Source organism: Pseudophryne corroboree, chromosome 6 (genome assembly GCF_028390025.1).
Source record: "Pseudophryne corroboree isolate aPseCor3 chromosome 6, aPseCor3.hap2, whole genome shotgun sequence".
In the NCBI taxonomy this organism is placed as follows: domain Eukaryota; kingdom Metazoa; phylum Chordata; class Amphibia; order Anura; family Myobatrachidae; genus Pseudophryne; species Pseudophryne corroboree.
In genome coordinates, this window is record NC_086449.1 from 26,906,734 (window position 1) to 26,929,013 (window position 22,280).

General features: G+C 52.0%; 1 protein-coding gene across 1 annotated transcript in view; it reads left to right on the plus strand.

Moving 5' to 3' along the window:
• The window catches only part of DNAH2 (dynein axonemal heavy chain 2), a 261,666-nt gene that overhangs the window by 78,752 nt on the left and 160,634 nt on the right, over nt 1-22,280 (plus strand). The window contains exons 10-12 of the mRNA XM_063930819.1: nt 708-795; nt 11,458-11,660; nt 13,848-13,977. Of these exons, the coding sequence (XP_063786889.1) occupies nt 708-795; nt 11,458-11,660; nt 13,848-13,977 (421 nt within the window). The remainder of the gene's footprint in view (nt 1-707; nt 796-11,457; nt 11,661-13,847; nt 13,978-22,280) is intronic.

The window sequence follows — 22,280 nt, forward strand, 5'->3', positions numbered from 1 at the left end:
GCAGGGTACATAGGTTTCCACAGGGAAACATTGGGGGTTTAGAGATGGATCTGGATCCTAGGCACCAACAGGTAAAGCTTTAGCTGTCTCAGGATGACTGTACTGCAGCCCCATCTCTGAAGCCCCCACTGGTGGACAGTTACATAGGATTTACAGTCGATGTAGGCTTCCGGCAATGTGAGTGTGTACGTGCAACGCTGAATCGGGCCCTATGTTTTCTTTATGACTTAGTCGTCATTAACCGTCACAAGCAATTTTGGCTTACTGCTCAGTATCCCAAAATCAGATGGTATAACGATGTGATGTCCCCTTGATTTTAGGGTAGCCAGCAGTAGGGTTTCTTAACCTAGACTGTTGGAGCCATAGAGGGGAGGATGTCAGTGTAGGGGTACCCCCACTATGGTTCCAACCGGCCCAAGGGCAGTATGCACCTAGGCAGGCTTCTCCGGGAGTTGTCAGGCCCTGAAGTATATGTGCTGGCTCCTCTACTTATGTTTCATGCTGTGCTTGGTCCATCTGAGGTTCCCACACCCAGGACGTACACCTGACAGATCAGACCACTCACATTGCAGCCTAGGCAGTGGTGTGCATATGAGATCAGCATCATAAATGTGATCACTTCATGTATGTTAGTATGTCATCACGTTACATGTGCCAGTGCACCAAGCTGATCATTCCCACTCATTGCCAAATGTCTCATTTTACAGGTTTTCCAAAGTCGGGTGGGTTTTGGATCAAACCAGTATCTTTGCTCAAGTGGACGCCTTTATACAGCGCTGCAAAGATCTCCTAGAGGTACAGAACACGTCACACTACCAGCTCTCTGCTGCAACACTCTCACAGACATAGAACTTGACGGCAGATAAGAACCACTTGGCACATCTATTCTGTCCTAAGCATACACTTACATGCTATTGTTCCTTTTATTGAGGAGCCAGTTAACCTACCAGTATATTTTTGGAGTGTGGAAGGTAACCGGAGTACCCGGAGAAAACCCATGCAAGCATGGGGAGAATATATAAAAACTCCACACAGAATTGAACTCATGACCTCAGTGCTAACCATTACACCATCTGTGCTGTCCTCTATGAGCCTGCCCCTCCCCCTGCAGGGTGACACAGTGACACAGACAGAAGGGAGCTATGAGCCTGTCCCTCCCCTTGCAGGGTGACACAGACAGAAGGGAGCTATGAGCCTGTCCCTCCCCCTGCAGGGTGATACAGTGACACAGACAGAATGGAGCTATGAGTCAGTCCCTCCCCCTGCAGGGTGACACAGAGAGAAGGGAGCTATGAGCCTGTCCCTCCCCCTGCAGGGTGACACAGAGAGAAGGGAGCTATGAGCCTGTCCTTCCCCCTGCAGGGTGACCCAGACAGGATGGAGCTGTGAGCCTGTCTCTCCCCCTGCTGGGTGACACAGACAGAAGGGAGCTATGAGCCTGTCTCTCCCCCTGCAGGGTGATACAGTGACACAGACAGAAAGGAGCTATGAGCCTGCCCCTCCCCCTTCAGGGTGACACAGACAGAAGGGGGCTATGGGCCTGTCCCTCCCACTGCAGGGTGATACAGTGACACAGACAGGATGGAGCTATGAGCCTGTCCCTCCCCCTGCAGGGTGACACAGAGAGAAGGGAGCTATGAGCCTGTCCTTCCCCCTGCAGGGTGACCCAGACAGGATGGAGCTGTGAGCCTGTCTCTCCCCCTGCTGGGTGACACAGACAGAAGGGAGCTATGAGCCTGTCTCTCCCCCTGCAGGGTGATACAGTGACACAGACAGAAAGGAGCTATGAGCCTGCCCCTCCCCCTTCAGGGTGACACAGACAGAAGGGGGCTATGGGCCTGTCCCTCCCCCTGCAGGGTGATACAGTGACACAGACAGGATGGAGCTATGAGCCTGTCCCTCCCCCTGCAGGGTGACACAGACAGAAGGGAGCTATGAGTCTGTCCCTCCCCCTGCAGGGTGTCACAGAGAGAAGGGAGCTATGAGCCTGTCCCTCCCCCTGCAGGGTGACACAGAGAGAAGGGAGCTATGAGCCTGTCCCTCCCCCTGCAGGGTGACACAGACAGAAGGGAGCTATGAGTCTGTCCCTCCCCCTGCAGGGTGTCACAGAGAGAAGGGAGCTATGAGCCTGTCCCTCCCCCTGCAGGGTGACACAGAGAGAAGGGAGCTATGAGCCTGTCCCTCCCCCTGCAGGGTGACACAGACAGAAGGGAGCTATGAGTCTGCCCCTCTCCCTGCAGGGTGACACAGACAGAAGGGGGCTATGAGCCTGTCCCTCCCCCTTCAGGGTGACACAGACAGAAGGGGGCTATGAGCCTGTCCCTCCAACTGCAGGGTGACACAGTGACACAGACAGAAGAGAGCTATGAGCCTGTCCCTCCCCCTGCAGGGTGACACAGTGACACAGACAGAAGGGAGCTATGACCCTGTCCCTCCCCCTGCAGGTTGACACAGAGAGAAGGGAGCTATGAGTCTGTCCCTCCCCCTGCAGGGTGACACAGAGAGAAGGGAGCTATGAGCCTGTCCCTCCCCCTGCAGGGTGACACAGACAGAAGGGAGCTATGAGTCTGTCCCGCCCCCTGCACGGTGACACAGAGAGAAGGGAGCTATGAGCCTGTCCCTCCCCCTGCAGGGTGACACAGTGACACAGACAGGAGGGAGCTATGAGCCTGTCCCTCCCCCTGCAGGGTGACACAGAGAGAATGGAGCTATGAGCCTGTCCCTCCCCCTGCAGAGTGACACAGACAGAAGGGAGCTATGAGCCTGTCCCTCCCCCTGCAGGGTGACACAGTGACACAGAGAGAAGGGAGCTATGAGCCTGTCCCTCCCCCTGCAGGGTGACACAGGATGGAGCTGTGAGCCTGTTCCTCCCCCTGCAGGGTGACACAGAAGGGAGCTATGAGAATGTTCCTTCCCCTGCAGGGTGACACAGACAGACGGGGGCTACGAGCCTGTCCCTCCCCCTGCAGGGTGACACAGACAGAAGGGAGCTATGAGCCTGTCCCTCCCCCTGCAGGGTGACAGAGTGACACAGACAGAAGGGAGCTATGAGTCAGTCCCTCCCTCTGCAGGGTGACACAGACAGAATGGAGCCATGAGCCTGCCCCTCCCCCTGCAGGGTGACACAGACAGAAGGGAGCTATGAGCCTGTCCTTCCCCCTGCAGGGTGACACAGTGACACAGACAGAAACGAGCTATGAGCCTGTACCTCCCCCTGCAGGGTGACACAGTAACACAGACAGAAGGGAGCTATGAGCCTGCCCCTCCCCCTGCAGGGTGACACAGACAGAAGGGAGCTATGAGTCAGTCCCTCCCCCTGCAGGGTGACACAGACAGAAGGGAGCTATGAGCCTGCCCCTCCCCCTGCAGGGTGACACAGACAGAAGGGAGCTATGAGCCTGTCCTTCCCCCTGCAGGGTGACACAGTGACACAGACAGAAACGAGCTATGAGCCTGTACCTCCCCCTGCAGGGTGACACAGTAACACAGACAGAAGGGAGCTATGAGCCTGCCCCTCCCCCTGCAGGGTGACACAGACAGAAGGGAGCTATGAGTCAGTCCCTCCCTCTGCAGGGTGACACAGACAGAATGGAGCCATGAGCCTGCCCCTCCCCCTGCAGGGTGACACAGACAGAAGGGAGCTATGAGCCTGTCCTTCCCCCTGCAGGGTGACACAGTGACACAGACAGAAACGAGCTATGAGCCTGTACCTCCCCCTGCAGGGTGACACAGTAACACAGACAGAAGGGAGCTATGAGCCTGCCCCTCCCCCTGCAGGGTGACACAGACAGAAGGGAGCTATGAGCCTGCCCCTCCCCCTGCAGGGTGACACAGACAGAAGGGAGCTATGAGCCTGTCCCTCCCCCTGCAGGGTGACACAGACAGAAGGGACCTATGAGCCAGTTCCTCCCCCTTGCAGGGTGACACAGTGACACAGACATAAGGTGGCTATGAGCCTGTCCCTCCCCTTGCAGGGTGACACAGAAGGGAACTATGAGCCTGTCCTTTCCCCTGCAGGGTAGCACAGTGGAGCGGTGTGCTGGTAGCAGTATGAGGGTGGATGCATTATTTTGCTGCTGGCAGGTAATCAGTGCAGAGCGAGGTATTGGTGCATCCTGCCTCCGTCCCTATAATAAGCCCCTATTCAGCCCTGCCGCGGGGAGCTGCTAGTGGCCGTACTCGTGGCATGTTGCTATGGTAATAAAGTGGGTAACAGACGATATGTGAGCCGTTCCTGCGGAGCGGCAGAGCCGGGGAGAGCTGGAGGCCGGAGTAACCCTTTCTCTCCCAGGCTCCTCTAACAGGTGATGTTATAGGGATGAATGCTGACCCCAGGGGACACAGATGTTACCCCAGGTGCTGCAGGCTGGAAGGCTTTATGCATTATGTATAGATGCATTCTGGATCTGAGTAACTAGAAGTCCCAGCACCCCCTTGTATTGCTACGTGGTCCGAGTCCTGCTTACGGTAACCACACCCGGCCTAGGTGGCTGCATCAGGCACATCCTGCACACCCTGGGCCACGTGCCACGCAGTCCGTGGAACCACATGAAAGCTCTCTGCAGCCCGGACCTGTTGCTCTCCGCTCCTCCAGCGTTCCCTTTAATGGACAGGCCGTAAAAAGTGACAGAGAACATATGAAACACCTCCGTTATTATCCCTATTTTCTTCTGACTGTTTCCAGCAGGGAAGCGATTTGGGGCAGTTGGAGCTCACACTGTGTAAATAATAGAAGGTGAACAGGTTTTTGGAATTGACTTTAGTGACGTTCTATACACTGGTTTCTTTAACTCTCTGGTCTCCGTTATCCACTTTTCTCTATCGTCCTAGTGGATGCTGGGGTTCCTGAAAGGACCATGGGGAATAGCGGCTCCGCAGGAGACAGGGCACAAAAAGTAAAGCTTTAGGATCAGGTGGTGTGCACTGGCTCCTCCCCCTATGACCCTCCTCCAAGCCAGTTAGATTTTTGTGCCCGGCCGAGAAGGGTGCAATCTAGGTGGCTCTCCTAAAGAGCTGCTTAGGAAAGTTTAGCTTAGGTTTTTTATTTTACAGTGAGTCCTGCTGGCAACAGGATCACTGCAACGAGGGACTTAGGGGAGAAGAAGTGAACTCACCTGCGTGCAGGATGGATTGGCTTCTTGGCTACTGGACATCAGCTCCAGAGGGACGATCACAGGTACAGCCTGGATGGTCACCGGAGCCTTGCCGCCGGCCCCCTTGCAGATGCTGAAGTAAGAAGAGGTCCAGAATCGGCGGCAGAAGACTCCTCAGTCTTCTAAAGGTAGCGCACAGCACTGCAGCTGTGCGCCATTTTCCTCTCAGCACACTTCACACGGCAGTCACTGAGGGTGCAGGGCGCTGGGAGGGGGGCGCCCTGGGAGGCAAATGAATACCTATTTTGGCTAAAAATACCTCACATATAGCCTCCGGAGGCTATATGGAGATATTTAACCCCTGCCAGAATCCGTTAAGAGCGGGAGACGAGGCCGCCGAAAAAGGGGCGGGGCCTATCTCCTCAGCACACAGCGCCATTTTCCCTCACAGAAAGGCTGGAGGGAAGGCTCCCAGGCTCTCCCCTGCACTGCACTACAGAAACAGGGTTAAAACAGAGAGGGGGGGCACTAATTTGGCGATATGCTTATATATATATATTAAGATGCTATAAGGGAAAACACTTATATAAGGTTGTCCCTATATAATTATAGCGTTTTTGGTGTGTGCTGGCAAACTCTCCCTCTGTCTCTCCAAAGGGCTAGTGGGTCCTGTCCTCTATCAGAGCATTCCCTGTGTGTGTGCTGTGTGTCGGTACGTGTGTGTCGACAGGTAGGAGGACGATGTTGGTGAGGAGGCGGAGCAATTGCCTGTAATGGTGATGTCACTCTCTAGGGAGTCGACACCGGAATGGATGGCTTATTTAGGAAATTACGTGATAACGTCAACACGCTGCAAGGTCGGTTGACGACATGAGACGGCCGACAAACAATTAGTACGGTCCAGACGTCTCAAAAACACCGTCAAGGGTTTTAAAACGCCCGTTTACTTTAGTCGGTCGACACAGACACAGACAGGGACACTGAATCCAGTGTCGACGGTGAATAAACAAACGTATTCCTTATTAGGGCCACACGTTAAAGGCAATGAAGGAGGTGTTACGTATTTCTGATACTACAAGTACCACAAAAGAGGGTATTATGTGGGATGTGAAAAAACTACCATAGTTTTTCCTGAATCAGATAAATTAAATAAAGTGTGTGATGATGCGTGGGTTCCCCCCGATAGAAAATTATGGGCGGTATACCCTTTCCCGCCAGAAGTTAGGGCGCGTTGGGAAACACCCTTTAAGGTGGATAAGGCGCTCACACGCTTATCAAAACAAGTGGCGGTACCGTCTATAGATAGGGCCGTCCTCAAGGACCAGCTGACAAGGCTGGAAAATATAATAAAAAGTATATACACACATACTGGTGTTATACTGCGGCCAGCGATCGCCTCAGCCTGGATGTGCAGAGCTAGGGTGGCTTGGTCGGATTCCCTGACTAAAAATATTGATACCCTTGACAGGGACAGTATTTTATTGACTATAGAGCATTTCTATATATGCGAGATGCACAGAGGGATATTTGCACTCTGGCATCATGAATAAACGCGATGTCCATAACTGCCAGAAGATGTTATGGACACGACAGTGGTCAGGTGATGCAGATTCCAAACGGCACAGTATGGCCGTATACAGGAAGAGGACTTGTTTGGGGTCGGTCCATCGGACCTGGTGGTCACGGCAACTGCTGGAAAATCCACCGTTTTTTACCCTAAGTCACATCTCTGCAGAAAAAGACACCGTCTTTTCAGCCTCAGTCCTCTCGTCCCTATAAGATCATATCTGCCCAGGGATAGAGGAAAGGGAAGAAGACTGCAGCAGGCAGCCCATTCCCAGGAACAGAAGCGTTCCACCGCGTCTGACAAGTTCTCAGCATGGCGCTGAGACCGTACAGGACCCCTGGATCCTACAAGTAGTATCCCGGGGGTACAGATGGGAATGTCGAGACGTTTCCCCTTCGCAGGCTCCTGAAGTCTGCTTTACCAAGTCTCCCTCCGACAAGGAGGTAGTATGGGAAAAAATTCACAAGCTGTATTCCCAGCAGGTGATAATTAAATTACCCCTCCTACTACAGAAAAGGGGTATTATTCCACACTATATTGTGGTACTGAAGCCAGAAGGCTAGGTGAGACTTATTCTAAAAATTTGTTTTTGAACACTTACAAAGGTTCAAATTAAGATGAAGTCACTCAGAGCAGTGATAACGAACCAGGAATAAGGGGACTATATAGTGTCCCGGGACATCAGGGATGCTTACCTCTATGTCCCAAATTTGCCCTTCTCACTAAGGGTACCTCAGGTTCGTGGTGCAGAACTGTCACTATCAGTTTCAGACGCTGCCGTTTGGATTGTCCACGGCACCCTGGGGTCTTTACCAAGGTAATGGCCGAATTGATGATTCTTCTTCGAAGAAAAGGCGTCTTAATTATCCCTTACTTGGACGATCTCCTGATAGGGGCATAGTCCAGGGAACAGTTGGAGGTCGGAGTAGCACTATCTCGGATACTGCTACAATCAGCACGGGTGGATTCTAAATATTCCAAAATCGCAGCTGATCCCGACGACACGTCTGCTGTGCCTAGGGATGATTCTGGACACAGTCCAGAAAAAGGTGTTTCTCCCGGAAGAGAAAGCCAGGGAGTTATCCGAGCAAGTCAGGAACCTCCTAAAAACAGTGCATCATTGCACAAGGGTCCTGGTAAAAATGGTGGCTTCCTACGAAGCAATTCCATTCGGCAGATTTCACGTAAGAACTTTTCAGTGGGATCTGCTGGACAAATGGTCCGGATCGCATCTTCAGATGCATCAGCGGATAACCCAATATCCAAGGACAAGGGTGTCTCTCCTGTGGTGGTTATAGAGTGCTCATCTTCTAGAGGGCAGCAGATTCGGCATTCAGGATTGGATGCTGGTAACCACGGAGCCCAGCCTGAGAGGCTGGGGAGCAGTCACACAAGGAAAAAATTTCCAGGGAGTGTGATCAAGTATGGAGACTTTTCTCCACATAAATAAATTTATAATGCTCTAAGCTTAGCAAGACCTCTGCTTCAAGGTCAGCCGGTATTGATCCAGTGGGAAAAACATCACGGCAGTCGCCCACGTAAACAGACAGGGCGACACAAGAAGCAGGAGGGCAATGGCAGAAACTGCAAGGACTTTTCGCTGGGCGGAAAATCATGTGATAACACTGTCAGCAGTTTTTCATCCCGGGAATGGAAACTGGGAAGCAGACTTCCTCAGCACGACCTCCACCCGGGAGAGTGGAAACTTCATTGAGAAGTTTTTTCCACATGATTGTAAACCGTTGGGAAATACCAAAGGTGGACATGATGGCGTCCCGTCTGAACAAAAAACGGGACAGGTATTGCGCCAGGTCAAGAGACCCTCAGGCAATAGATGTGGACGTTCTGGTAACACCGTGGGTGTACCAGTCGGTGTATGTGTTCCCTCCTCTGCTTCTCATACCTAAGGTGCTGAGAATTATAAGACGTAGAGGAGTAAGAACTATACTCATGGCTCCGGATTGGCCAAGAAGGACTTGGTACCCGGAACTTCAAGAGATGCTTACAGAGGTCTTATGGCCTCTGCCGCTAAGAAGGGACTTGCTTCAGCAAGTATCATGTCTGTTCCAAGACTTACCGCAGCTGCGTTTGTCGGCATGGCGATGGAAAGCCGGATCCTAAGGGAAAAAAGGCATTCCGGAAGAGGTCATTCCTACCCTGGTCAAAGCCAGAAAGGAGGTGACCGCACAACATTATCACCACGTGTGGCGAAAATATGTTGCGTGGTGTGAGGCCAGGAAGGCCCCACAAAGAAATTTCAACTCGGTCGTTTCCTGCATTTCCTGCAAACAGGAGTGTCTATGGGCCTCAAATTGGGGTCCATTAAGGTTCAAATTCGGCCCTGTAAATTTTCTTCCAGAAAGAATTGGCTTCAGTTCCTGAAGTCCAGAAGTTTGTCAAGGGAGTATTGCATATACAAACCCCTTTTTTGTGCCTCCAGTGGCACTGTGGGATCTCAACGTAGTTCTGGGATTCCTCAAATCACATTGGTTTAAAACCAGTCAAATATGTGGATTTGAAGCATCTCACATAAAAAGTGACCATGCTCTTGGCCCTGGCCTGGACCAGGCGAGTGTCAAATTGGTGGTTTTTTCTCAAAAAAGCCCATATCTGTTTGTCCATTCGGACAGGGCAGAGCTGCGGACTCGTCCCCAGTTCTCTCCCTAAGGTGGTGTCAGTGTTTCACCTGAACCAGCTTATTGTGGTGCCTTGCACCTACTAGGGACTTGGAGGACTCCAAGTTGCTAGGAGTTGTCAGGGCCCTGAAAATATGTTCCAGGACAGCTGGAGTCAGAAAATCTGACTCGCTGTTTATACTGTATGCACCCAACAAGTTGGGTGCGCCTGCTTCTAAGCAGGCGATTGCTCGTTGGATTTGTAACACAATTCAACTTGCACATTCTGAGGCAGGCCTGCCACAGTCTAAATCGGTTAAGGCCCATTCCACAAGGAAGGTGGGCTCATCTTGGGCGGCTGCCCGAGAGGTCTCGGCATTACAACTCTGCCGAGCAGCTACGTGGTCAGGGGAGAACACGTTTGTAAAATTCTACAAATTTGATATCCTGGCAAAAGAGGACCTGGAGTTCTCTCATTCGGTGCTGCAGAGTCATCCGCACTCTCCCGCCCGTTTGGGAGCTTTGGTATAATCCCCATGGTCCTTTCAGGAACCCCAGCATCCACTAGGACGATAGAGAAAATAAGAATTTACTTACCGATAATTCTATTTCTCGGAGTCCGTAGTGGATGCTGGGCGCCCATCCCAAGCGCGGATTATCTGCAATACTTGTACATAGTTACAAAAATCGGGTTATTATTGTTGTGAGCCATCTTTTCAGAGGCTCCGCTGTTATCATACTGTTAACTGGGTTTAGATCACAAGTTGTACGGTGTGATTGGTGTGGCTGGTATGAGTCTTACCCGGGATTCATAATTCCTCCCTTATTGTGTACGCTCGTCCGGGCACAGTACCTAACTGGCTTGGAGGAGGGTCATAGGGGGAGGAGCCAGTGCACACCACCTGATCCTAAAGCTTTACTTTTTGTGCCCTGTCTCCTGCGGAGCCGCTATTCCCCATGGTCCTTTCAGGAACCCCAGCATCCACTACGGACTCCGAGAAATAGAATTATCGGTAAGTAAATTCTTATTTTATTTTATTCTTTTACATTTCTTATTCTACTTCGATAACAGTTTTTTCATTGCTTTAATGAAGAGGACATGGGTAAGGCCAGGGAGGCCGAGTGGTACGATCCTGAACGTATGGAGGACCTCCGTCATGACAACCCTACATTAAATTTCTTCTTCTTCGTCTTCTCCTTCTTCTTCTCCTCCCCCTTTTTTATTTATAGGGCGCCACAAGTGTTTCGCAGCGCCGTACAAAGGGCAGTACAGGGAGACAAAAGCATTACAGTAAATAAATAACAGAAATAGAGTACAGGTAACAAAGAGCACCACAATTCTCAAATCATAATACAGCTAAGATGTAAGTAGTGAGGGAGTGATCAGCTACTATTAGGGGCTGGTGGCCATAGATGGAGATGAGCCTTTACCAGCAGGAGAAAAAGCGGGTAAAGATGGTAGCTGAATAGGAGAGGGCTGTGAGTGAAATGTGAGAAGAGGGCTTTGACAACAAGAGGAAAGAGTGCCCTGCTCTGAAGAGCTAACAATCTAGTGGGAAGGGGCGACAGACAGATGACATGAGGTGCCAGCAAGCGGGAGGAAACCTGATGGCAGTATGTAAGCAAAGCTGAGATGGTCATGGCATGAGGCAGGGGGATGGAGAAGCGGCCTCAGGACTAGGTTATGTATCGGAAGGGTACGCTTTGATGAATAGGTGGGTTTTCAGTGCCCGTTTGAAGCTTTGCAAGGTCGGGTATAGTCTAATGGAGCGGGGGAGCACGTTCCACTGAAGGGGTGCAGCACGGGCAAAATCTTGAACTCGTGCCTTATAGTCACCTCTTCATCACCTTTTTCCCTATAATACTGTTTGGGTGATACCTAAAACGAATTATGAAGAGGGGACATTGGGCCTGGTTTATTACATCTGGCACTTTTATGAGTTTGGAAGCTTTTCTCAACACTGGGTCTTGAAACGCGTTTCTCTGCCGAAGTGTAAAACGCGTCACGTAAAATGTATGAGGAGGAGATTTGATCAGTGTTGGCTAATGTAAAATGTAAGTCCTTCTACAGCGTGGTATCGGCCGTGCGCCCCTGGCCCACAGCAAAGGACATCTCATCTAGGAGACACCTCTTGGTTGTGCACTGTTGTGTCGGGTGAGGACTGTGTGTGGTGTCTTCTAGGTGTGCCTGTGTCAGCAGCAGTTCCGGCGGTGGGAGGATGGACAGCAGACCCCGCTTCCCTGCTTCCCAGGCCAGAGCGGCCCCCGGATCACCCGCAACTTGCTGGAGATTGAAGAGACGTTTCACAAGAACTTATTGGTTCTGAAGTCGAAGAAGACCATACTGGATGTGAAGAACACGTTCTGGCATGATGACTATAACAGGTGCTTGTGGTGACCATACCAAGTCCTCTCTACTACCCCGCGTGACTCTCCCCTACTAGCGCCCAACAGTCACTGTCCTCTACTGCTCAGTGCCGACTAGCAGTTGATTTACCGACGGGCACATTACCGATGGTCATAATCCCGACAGCCATTGACCGACAGTCAAAATACAGAAACTGTCAAAATACCTCCATTCATTATGCCGACATGTTCAAAATGCCGACATAGTCAGAATACCGACATTTGAAATACCGACATGTCAAAATGCTGACATGAGTTTTTAAGGAATTTTGTCCCAAAACAGACTTGTTCACACTTTACCATCCCAGTGGACCTGGAGGGGGAATATAATAGTGTGCCAAGCGCAGCGAGCCACCGTGTCCGGAGTTTGGTGAGCCATGCGAGGGGACGCGGTACACTTAGACGGTGTCCATGTCAACCTATGTCGACACTGACACAACATCCCCCCCATAAAAACGAATGTCGGTATTTTGAAATGTCTGCATTTCAAATGACTATGTCGGCATTTTGGACATGTCAGCATAATGATTGTCAGTATTTTGACCATGTCGGTATTTTGACTGTAGGCCAATGGCTGTCGGGATTATGAGCGTCGGTAAATCATACTGAACCCCTCAGTGCCACCTTACTGTATTACATTACACAGCCTTATCCCCTGCTGTTCCGCACATCCCTCCCCTCACTGCTCTGTGCAACTCTTACCCCTGCTCCTCTGCTGCTCCAGATGACTCTTTCCCCACTTCTCTAGACAACCCACCACGTATGAAGATGACCCTTCCCCCTCGCTGTTCTAGGCGACCCTTCCTTTGCGTATTAAGACGACCCTTCCCCCTCGCTGTTCTAGGCGACCCTTTCCTTCGCGTATTAAGACGACCCTTCCCCTCGCTGTTCTAGGCAACCCTTTCCTTCATGTATTAAGACGACCCTTCTCACTCGCTGTTCTAGGCGACCCTTTCCTTTGCGTATTAAGACGACCCTTCCCCATCACTGTTCTAGACGACCCTTTCCTTCGCGTATTAAGACGACCCTTCCCCCTCGCTGTTCTAGGCGACCCTTTCCTTGGCGTATTAAGATGACCCTTCCCCCTCTCTACTCTAGGCGACCCTTTCCTTCGTGTATTAAGACGACCCTTCCCCCTCGCTCTTCTAGGCGACCCTTTCCTTCACGTATTAAAACGACCCTTCCCCCTCGCTGTTCTCAGCGACCCTTACCTTTGCGTATTAAGACAACCCTTCCCCCTCACTGTTCTAGGCGACCCTTTCCTTCACGTATTAAGACGACCCTTCCCTTTCGCTGTTCTAGGCGACCCTTTCCTCCTTCGCGTATTAAGACGACCCTTCCCCCTCGCTGTTCTAGGCGACCCTTTCCTCCTTCGCGTATTAAGACGACCCTTCCCCCTCGCTGTTTTAGGCGACCCTTTCCTTCGCGTATTAAGGCGACCCTTCCCTTTCGCTGTTCTAGGCGACCCTTTCCTTCACGTATTAAGACGACCCTTACCTTTCGCTGTTCTAGGCGACCCTTTCTTCCGTGTCTTCAGACGACCCTTTCCCCTCCCTGCTGTTCCTGATGACCCTTGCACCTGCTGCTACATATAGCCCCCCTCCCCCATCTGCTTCTAATGACCCTTGCACCCTTTTGCTCCAGTCAACCCACCGGCTGCAGGTAACCTGTCCTGTCTGTTGCTCTTGTCTGTCCTTTCCCCTGCTGTCTCTGGTAACCCTCCCACAGGCAACTGTTTCCATTAATTCTCCCGATAACTCTTCCCCACTGATCCAGACATCCCTTCCCTCACTGCTCCAGGCATCCATTCCCCTGGCTTCTAAAGGTGACCCTTCATCCTGCTCCTCAAGGTGACTTTCTTACTGTTGCTCCTGGTGATCACCCCCCCCCCCCCACCACCACCACCACCACCACTGCTCCAGATTCCCCGCTGCTATTTCAAAGTGACCCTTACCCTTCTGCCCCAGGAACCTGTTTCCCCTAATACTCCATTTGACTCTTCACCGCTGCTCCAGGCAACCCTCTCTCCTGTGGTTTCCCTGCTCTTCTGCTCATTTCTCCCCAGTTTCTCCTTCATGCCATAGGGGACACTGGAGTCTTCATGACATTGGGGTATAGATGGTGGTAGATGGGAGCCGGCACACCGCTCACACTGTCTCTCTGCAGGTTCCGAGCTGGGGTGAAGGACCTGGAAGTGATGATGCAGAATCTCATCACGACGGCCTTTGAGACGGTCCGCGGAGTGGAGCAGGGGGTGGAGCTGTTGGACATTTTCCACCATTTGTCAGCACGAGAGGTGAGGCCCTGAGGAGGGGGATACACCCGGAGGTGAGCTATTGGGGACCTTTCAGAGTTGCACGCCAGTCAGTCGGGATTGCACTCACACTCAGGGTACTCAATGCGGATAGTCAATCTTCTTTTTTTACCATCGTTAGACTAACGTTATGTCTTTACCATGCATGGTTAGCTATCTCCACTTACACAGCTAGCCGCTGCCTCCCCTGCCTGGGAGCCTACTGTTCCAATCTTCTACCTTTCCAGTAGAGTCATTCATTCAATTGCCATTAAGTATGCATACCTCCCATATGGGCGTGGCCACTTTGGCATGGGGGCGTGGCCCCCACATTGCTGGGTCCCCGCCCCCCAAGCATTCACCCACATCAATGCACCGCCAAAGCAGAGGAGTGAGAGAGAATTTGATCATTTAAAACAATGTTGGGGATATTTAAAAAAAAAATAAATGTATTATACAGTTACAAAATACACTTTACTGCGCTACATATACGTTAGAGCGCACGTGATGCATATACGGGGCCTAATTCAGACCTGATCCCTGCTGTGCGTTTTCACACAGCAGCCGATCAGGTCTGAACTGCGCCGGCGCCGCAAGGCGCCGGCGCATGCCAGACCGCCGATGGTCATCTCAGCCCAGCTATAGCCTCTGCCACTGGGCGGGAGGGGGCCTTTGGCTGCCGTTTTGTTGGCGCGGTCCGAGCAACGCAGGCGTGCCCAAACCGCGCAGGGGGGCGGGCCGCGGCGGCTGCGTGACGTCACACGCAGCCGCTGCGACCCGGACAGCGATGGGTAGCTCCCTGCCAGCGCACAGGAGCTGCGCTGGTAGGGAGCTACTCGTCAAGTACAAAAGCATCGCCGCCGTGCGATGCTTTTGTATTTGTGCGGGGGAGGCGGTAGGGCCAGACATGTGGGGCGGACTAGCCCTGTGCTGGGCGCCCCCCCCGCATGTCTGAGCAACTGATCGTAACCGTGCCAAATTTTGCACGGCTACGATCAGGTCTAAATTAGGCCCACAGTCTAAATTGTGCGGGAGCCAGGAGTTGCACAGGGATGATGTATAGACCAACAAAGACAACGAACCTGGCGAGAAAAACTGACCTAGATCCGAGCCGCTCATCGCTGATATATATGTGTATATATGTCATTATATAGATATTTTTATTAAAGTTTGTTAAATTTTTTTTTTAAACTGTATAAAACTGCTTCCAGCGGGACTTCAAGAAGACAAGCCAGCGGCAGGGAAGATTGGCCGTCACTGCTGTGACTCTCCTTGGAGAGGGGGAGAGGCTGAGGGAAGGGGGGGGGGGGGGGGGGGTCAGCTGCAGGGAGCTCAGACTGTTAGGTTCACCCATCACAATTTGACAGTTAGTGTGGCCAGGGAAAGCGTGGGTATCCAGGGTTGCCCTGAGCCATGTGAGATCAGGCTGCAGGAAGACTGTCTTCCTGCAGCCGCGGCTTGGTGATCCTGTGATTCTATGCCCATGCAGGGAGAAGGGACAGCGATTCATTACCTATGTAGGGAGGAGGGACTGCGATCCTGTGACCAGTTAGGGAGTAGGGACAGCGAGCCTGTGACCAGGTAGAGAGGAGGGACTGCCATCCTGTGACCAGGTAGGGAGGAGGGACTGTGATCCAGTACCCAGGTAGGAATGAAGGACTGCCATCCTGTGACCAGGTATGGAGGAGGGACTGCCATCCTGTGACCAGGTAGGGAGGAGGGACTGTGATCCAGTACCCAGGTAGGAATGAAGGACTGCCATCCTGTGACCAGGTAGGGAGGAGGGACTGCCATCCTGTGACCAGGTAGACCCAGGTAGGGAGGAGGGACTGTGATACTGTGCCCAGGTAGGAAGGAGGGACTGCGATACTGTGCCCAGGTAGGGAGGAGGGACTGAGATTCTTTGCCCAGGTAAGGGGGAGGGACTGCGATCCTGTGCCCAGGTTGGGAAGAGGAACTGCGATCTTGTGCCCCTGGTTGGGAGGAAGGACAGCGATCCAGTACCCAGGTAGGGAGGAGGGACTGCGATACTGTGCCCAGGTAGGGAGGAGGGACTGAGATTCTTTGCCCAGGTAAGGGGGAGCGACTGCGATCCTGTGCCCAGGTTGGGAAGAGGAACTGTGATCTTGTGCCCCTGGTTGGGAGGAAGGACAGCGATCCAGTACCCAGGTAGGGAGGAGGGACTGCGATACTGTGCCCAGGTAGGGAGGAGGGACTGAGATTCTTTGCCCAGGTAAGGGGGAGGGACTGCGATCCTGTGCCCAGGTTGGGAAGAGGAACTGCGATCTTGTGCCCCTGGTTGGGAGGAAGGACAGCGATCCAGTACCCAGGTAGGGAGGAAGGACTACAATCCTGTGTCCAGATAGGGAGGAGGGTCAGTGATCCAGTGTCCATGTAGGGAGGAGGGACTGCGATCCGGTGCCCAGGTTGGGAGAAGGGAACTGCAGCGGCTGCTGGAAAGTTACCTTCCAGCAGTTCCCGAAGAACGTTTCTTACATGGTCGCATCTGACGTGAGCATGCCAGGCAAGGAGTTGATACTATATACCGACATTTGGATTTTTGAGACCCAAGTAAATGATTTAGATTTATTTTACAGTGAATGTGCCACACTCTTGACCATTCCTCTAACCTACCTAGATGACCTACCCTGGTCTACCTCCTGGTCTACCCCATTACATAACTTTGTGCCACATACAAAGGGCATATTTGTCTTCAGCACTGTGTGGTTACCAACTAGGTCTGTAGCCTTCCCTATCTATAATACTATGCATGGTTGGACTGGCCCACAGGGAACGGGGGAAACCCCCGGCACTGCCTGGGGGCCCTCCTCCTCCTCTAGGGATCAGGTTCCAAACTGTGCACTTGATTTTTTAAGGTCTCTCTGGAGACTGGCCACACCCCTAAATGTGGGCCCCTACCTCTGCATTCCCCCGGTGGGCCATTCTTGCCCCAGTCCGACACTGATACTATGGCATCCAGGCTGTGGCCGCAGTGATTGGTGTCTGCACCTCACCCCATGCCAGCTTTTCCTTTATCTCTGGGTCTTTGATATTGAGGCATGAACCTCCCCTCCAGTTTGCTGTTATTAATCTTCCGTCCTCTTGTAGACACGGACATCCATGGCTTTAATGAGCGGGACCTTCGCCTCTTTTTCTGACCTCGGAAATGCAATACAGTGAAAAGGAAAATCCTCCCCAGACTTCTCCATTTATTTCAACCTATCGGCGGCATGAAATACGTCTGAGATTGCCGGAGGTGCGGGATGCCGGCCGATCTCGGATGTTTTTTTTAAAGGGGAAAACACAAGGCAAAAAACATGCCTTGTAAATGATTCGGACTTCATTACATCCCGCCGTCTGTCTACTGTGTAACTACTCCAAACCAATATTTTTACTCCATGTAAAGCCGACTAACCCGCTGAGACTGAGACTTTATCCTTCTTTCCCTCCCTCTCCCTTTCTCTCTATCTCCCTTCCCCTCCCTCTTTCTCTCTCCCTTCTTCCCCCTCTCTGTTTCTCTCTCCGTCTCTCCCTTTCTCGCTCTCTCTCCCCTCCCTCTTTCTGCCTCTCTCTCTCTCCCTTCCCCTCCCTCTTTCTGTCTCTCACCCATGCCATTACCCTCTCTCTTTCTTTCTCTCTCTCTCTCTCTCTCTGTCTCCCTTCCCCTCCCTCTTTCTCTCTCCCTTCTTCTCCCCTCTCTGTTTCTCTCTCAGTCTCTCCCTTTCTCGCTCTCTCTCCCCTCCCTCTTTCTGTCTCTCTCTCTCTTCCCCTTCCCCTCCCTATTTCTGTCTCTCACCCATGCCATTACCCTCTTTCTTTCTTTCTTTCTATCACTGACCTGGTTTGGGAGTGTTGTGGACTCAGGGCTTCTTCCGATGACCGGGAAGAGGAACCGCCACTGGGTCGTAGTAGAGATGGCCGGATGTAGGTCTTCCTCATGCAGAACTAAGACGGCAGGCGGGAGGCCCAGAGGAATTCTTGTAGGTCTCCTGTAAGACAAGACTTGTAGAAATAATGAAGGCTGGGGTACTGAGATATTGGAGACACTGTGGTATTGGAGGCACTGAGGTACTGGGAGTACAGGGAGTGCTGGGAGACCCTTGGAGGCACGGAGGTGTTTGGAGGCACGGAGGTGCTTGGAGGCACGGAGGTGTTTGGAGACACCGAGGTGTTTGGAGGGACGAGGTGCTTGGAGGCACGAGGTGCTTGGAGACACGGAGGTGCTTGGAGGCACGGAGGTGCTTGGAGGCACGAGGTGCTTGGAGACACGGAGGTAACTGGAGGCACGGAGGTGCTTTGAGGCGCGGAGGTGCTTGGAGGCACGAGGTGCTTGGAGGCACGAGGTGCTTGGAGGCACGGAGGTGCTTGGAGGCACGGAGGTGCTTGGAGGCACGGAGGTGCTTGGAGGCACGAGGTGCTTGGAGACACGGAGGTAACTGGAGGCACGGAGGTGCTTTGAGGCGCGGAGGTGCTTGGAGGCACGAGGTGCTTGGAGGCACGGAGGTGCTTGGAGGCACGGAGGTGCTTGGAGGCACGAGGTGCTTGGAGACACGGAGGTAACTGGAGGCACGGAGGTGCTTGTAGGCACAGGATGCTTGGAAGCACAGGTTGCTAGTAGGCACAGGATGCTTGGAAGCACAGGATGCTTGCAGGGACAGGATGCTTGGAAGCACAGGATGCTTGCAGGGACAGGATGCTTGGAAGCACAGGATGCTTGCAGGGACGAGGGAGCTCTGGATCATAGCTTCCACAGGAGAAACGAAGATACTCAGGCATCGGATCTCTGCCTGGTATCTGATTTTAAATTCCCCGCCCTAGCCTGATTGGCGGAGCAGGCAGGTGACGTCAGACCTGCTCCGCCTCCTTGCCCTCGCTTGTGATGGCGGCGCCCTTGCTTCCGGGAAGCCGCCGGAGAGCAGCGCCGACCCGCCGCTGAAGCCGGAGACTGACAGGGGAAGAGAGGCGCCGGGCAGACCAGGCCACCCGCAGGGACAAGCGCGGTCGCCGCTGCCCGAGGTTCGTGACAGTACCCCCTCCTCCAGGAGTGGCCCCTGGACACTTCCCGGGCTTAGTCGGATGTCTGGAGTGGAAGATCCGAATCAGACGAGGAGCCGTTACTTCAGTAGCCCCAATCCAACTTCTCTCCTCAGGTCCATAACCCTTCCAGTCCACCAAGTACTGTAATTTTTTATGAAGATAACGAGAGTCCAGAATAGCTTTGATTTCAAACTCCGCTCCAGCTTCTGCCACTACGGACGTTGGCCTTGGGAGTGCTGAGTGGAATCGATTCAGTATGAGGGGACGGAGTAGAGAAACATGGAAGGCGTTAGGTATGCGAAGATGGGCAGGCAAACCCAGTTTACAGACCACAGGATTTAAGACTTGTAGCACAGGGTAAGGACCGATGAACCTTGGAGCGAATTTCATGGTGGGCACCTTCAACCGGAGATTCCGTGTGGACAGCCATACCCTGTCCCCAACTTTATATTGAGGTGCGGCTTGCCGTTTCTTATCTGCAAAGAACTTGTACCGAACAGAAACCTGCTTAAGATTAGCATGAACCTTTCTCCAAATTTGTCCAAAGTGTCGTAGAGTGGACGCTACAGCAGGAACCTCTATTATCGGAAGGCTTGGAAATTCCGGAACACGGGGATGGAACCCGTAGTTGACGAAAAATGGTGATTCCCCAGTGGAAGAATGAAACAAATGGTTATGGGCAAACTCCGCCCAAGGCAACAACTCCACCCAGTTGTCCTGTGAAGGAGAGAGATACAACCGAAGAAAAGTCTCTAGATCTTGATTGACTCGTTCCGTTTGTCCATTTGTTTGGGGATGATAAGCCGACGAAAACTTAAGTTTAATGTGTAGAGTTGAACAAAGGGCTTTCCAAAACCTGGCGGTGAACTGTACTCCACGGTCAGAAACAATCTCTTGTGGCAACCCATGCAAACGAAAATGTTCTCGGATAAACAATAGAGCCAGTTTCGGTGCTGTCGGAAGACCAGTCAAGGGCACAAAGTGTGCCATCTTCGAAAAACGGTCAACGATAACCCAAACGGTGTTGCAACCCTTGGAACAGGGCAAGTCAGTGATGAAGTCCATGGAAATGTGAGTCCAGGGTCTCACAGGGATAGGCAGAGGACGAAGTAACCCTGCAGGAGGCAGACGAGGAGATTTATGTTGTGTACATTGGGGACACGAATTAACGCAATCTTGTACATCCTTCCTCATGGTGTTCCACCAGTAAGACCTTTGCAGAAACTTGTACATCTTCTGAGCGCCGGGATGACCGGAAAACTTGGAGTTATGGACCCACAGTAGTATTCCTGGGCGGAATCTAGCTGGTACGGACATTCTTCCAGGAGGAGGAGCTGGAGTAGTTAAAGCAGCAGAGACAGAAACTGGATTCAGAATTAAACCCCGCTCCGGAGGTTCATCCTCGTCTGTGGGAACCTGTGAACGGGAAAGCGCATCTGCTTTAATATTGAGAGTCCCGGCACGGTACTTGATAATGAACGAGAATCGGGAAAAGAAAAGTGCCCATCTCGCCTGGCGAGGATTCAAACATTGTGCGGATTTGATGTACAGTAAATTCTTGTGATCCGTGTAGATGGTAAACACATGTTTAGCCCCTTCTAGAAGATATCTCCATTCTTCCAAGGCAGATTTGATTGCCAAGAGTTCCTGGTCTCCAATAGAGTAATTTCGTTCGGCTGGAGAGAATTTACGAGAGTGGAAGCCACACGGATGTAATTTCTTATCAGAGGAATGCTGGGAGAGGACAGCCCCCACCCCGACTGAAGATGCATCAACTTCTAAGAAGAAGGGTTCCTCGAAATTTGGTTGTTGGAGAACTGGAGCCGTCGTGAAAGCTAACTTTAAGCGAGAAAAAGCTACAATGGCTTCCGGAGGCCACAAACTAGGATTAGAACCCTTTCTCGTCAGGGCAGTAATGGGTGCAACAATGGTGGAGAAACCTTTAATGAATTTCCTGTAGTAGTTCGCAAAGCCCAGGAACCTTTGTATTGCTTTCAGGGAAAGAGGCTGAGTCCAATCACGAATGGCCGACAACTTTTCCGGATCCATGCGAAGCTCCGTCCCCGAGATGACATAACCGAGGAACGGAATAGATGTTACTTCAAAGGTACATTTGGAAAGCTTGGCGTAGAGATGATTCTCTTGTAAACGGTGTAGCACCTCTTTGACTTGAGTCCTGTGTTCGACAAGATTCTTGGAAAAAATCAGTATGTCGTCCAGATATACCACAACGCTCTGATACAGCATATCACGAAAGATTTCGTTGACGAATCCCTGGAAAACCGCGGGAGCATTACTAAGACCAAACGGCATCACCAAGTATTCGTAATGCCCATCTCGGGTATTAAAGGCAGTCTTCCATTCATCCCCCTCTCGGATGCGTATAAGATTATAAGCTCCTCTCAAGTCGAGTTTTGAAAAAATGCGGGCACCACGAACCCTATCAAATAACTCTGTGATTAGTGGCAAGGGGTATTTATTCTTAATAGTAATGTCGTTTAGGCCGCGGTAGTCGATGCATGGTCTCAACCCCCCGTCCTTTTTCTTCACGAAAAAGAAGCCTGCACCAGCAGGGGAGGAAGAGGGGCGAATGAATCCCTTGAGCATATTGGACTTAATATACTCCGACATGGCTTGAGTCTCGGGAAGAGACAGAGGATATGTGCGACCACGAGGTGGCGTCTTCCCTGGGACAAGGTCAATAGGGCAGTCCCAAGGCCTGTGAGGTGGTAACAGGTCAGCAGCTTGTTCCGAAAATACGTCCTTGTACCCTTGATATGCCTCCGGAATGTGCTCTTCATCCGTTTTGGAGGTAACACGGAGCGGACAAACAGGAGTAAGACAATTAGTGTGACAAAAGGAACTCCAGGACAGAATTTGTGACGACTTCCAGTCGATGTGGGGGTTATGACTTTTCAGCCAAGGCATTCCAAGAACCAGATCATGGGGCATTTCTGGGATTACCAAGAGTTCCAAATCTTCCTGATGTAGAGCCCCGACCCGCAGCTTAACTGGCCCCGTGCGCCACATTATGAGACCTTTGGAAATTCTAGTCCCGTTGATAGCCGTCAGTGAAATTGGCCGCTCGATAGGCCGTAACTTTAAACCCAAACTTTGGGCACAGAAGGAAGAAACGAAGTTCCCTGCAGCTCCGGAATCCAATAGGGCTTCACAAGACCTGGAGACTGAATTGGAGACTAGAGTTACTGGAAGCAAGCAGTCCGAAGTTGGAGAAGCTTTTGTCGTAACTCCCAGCTTGACTCCTCCGG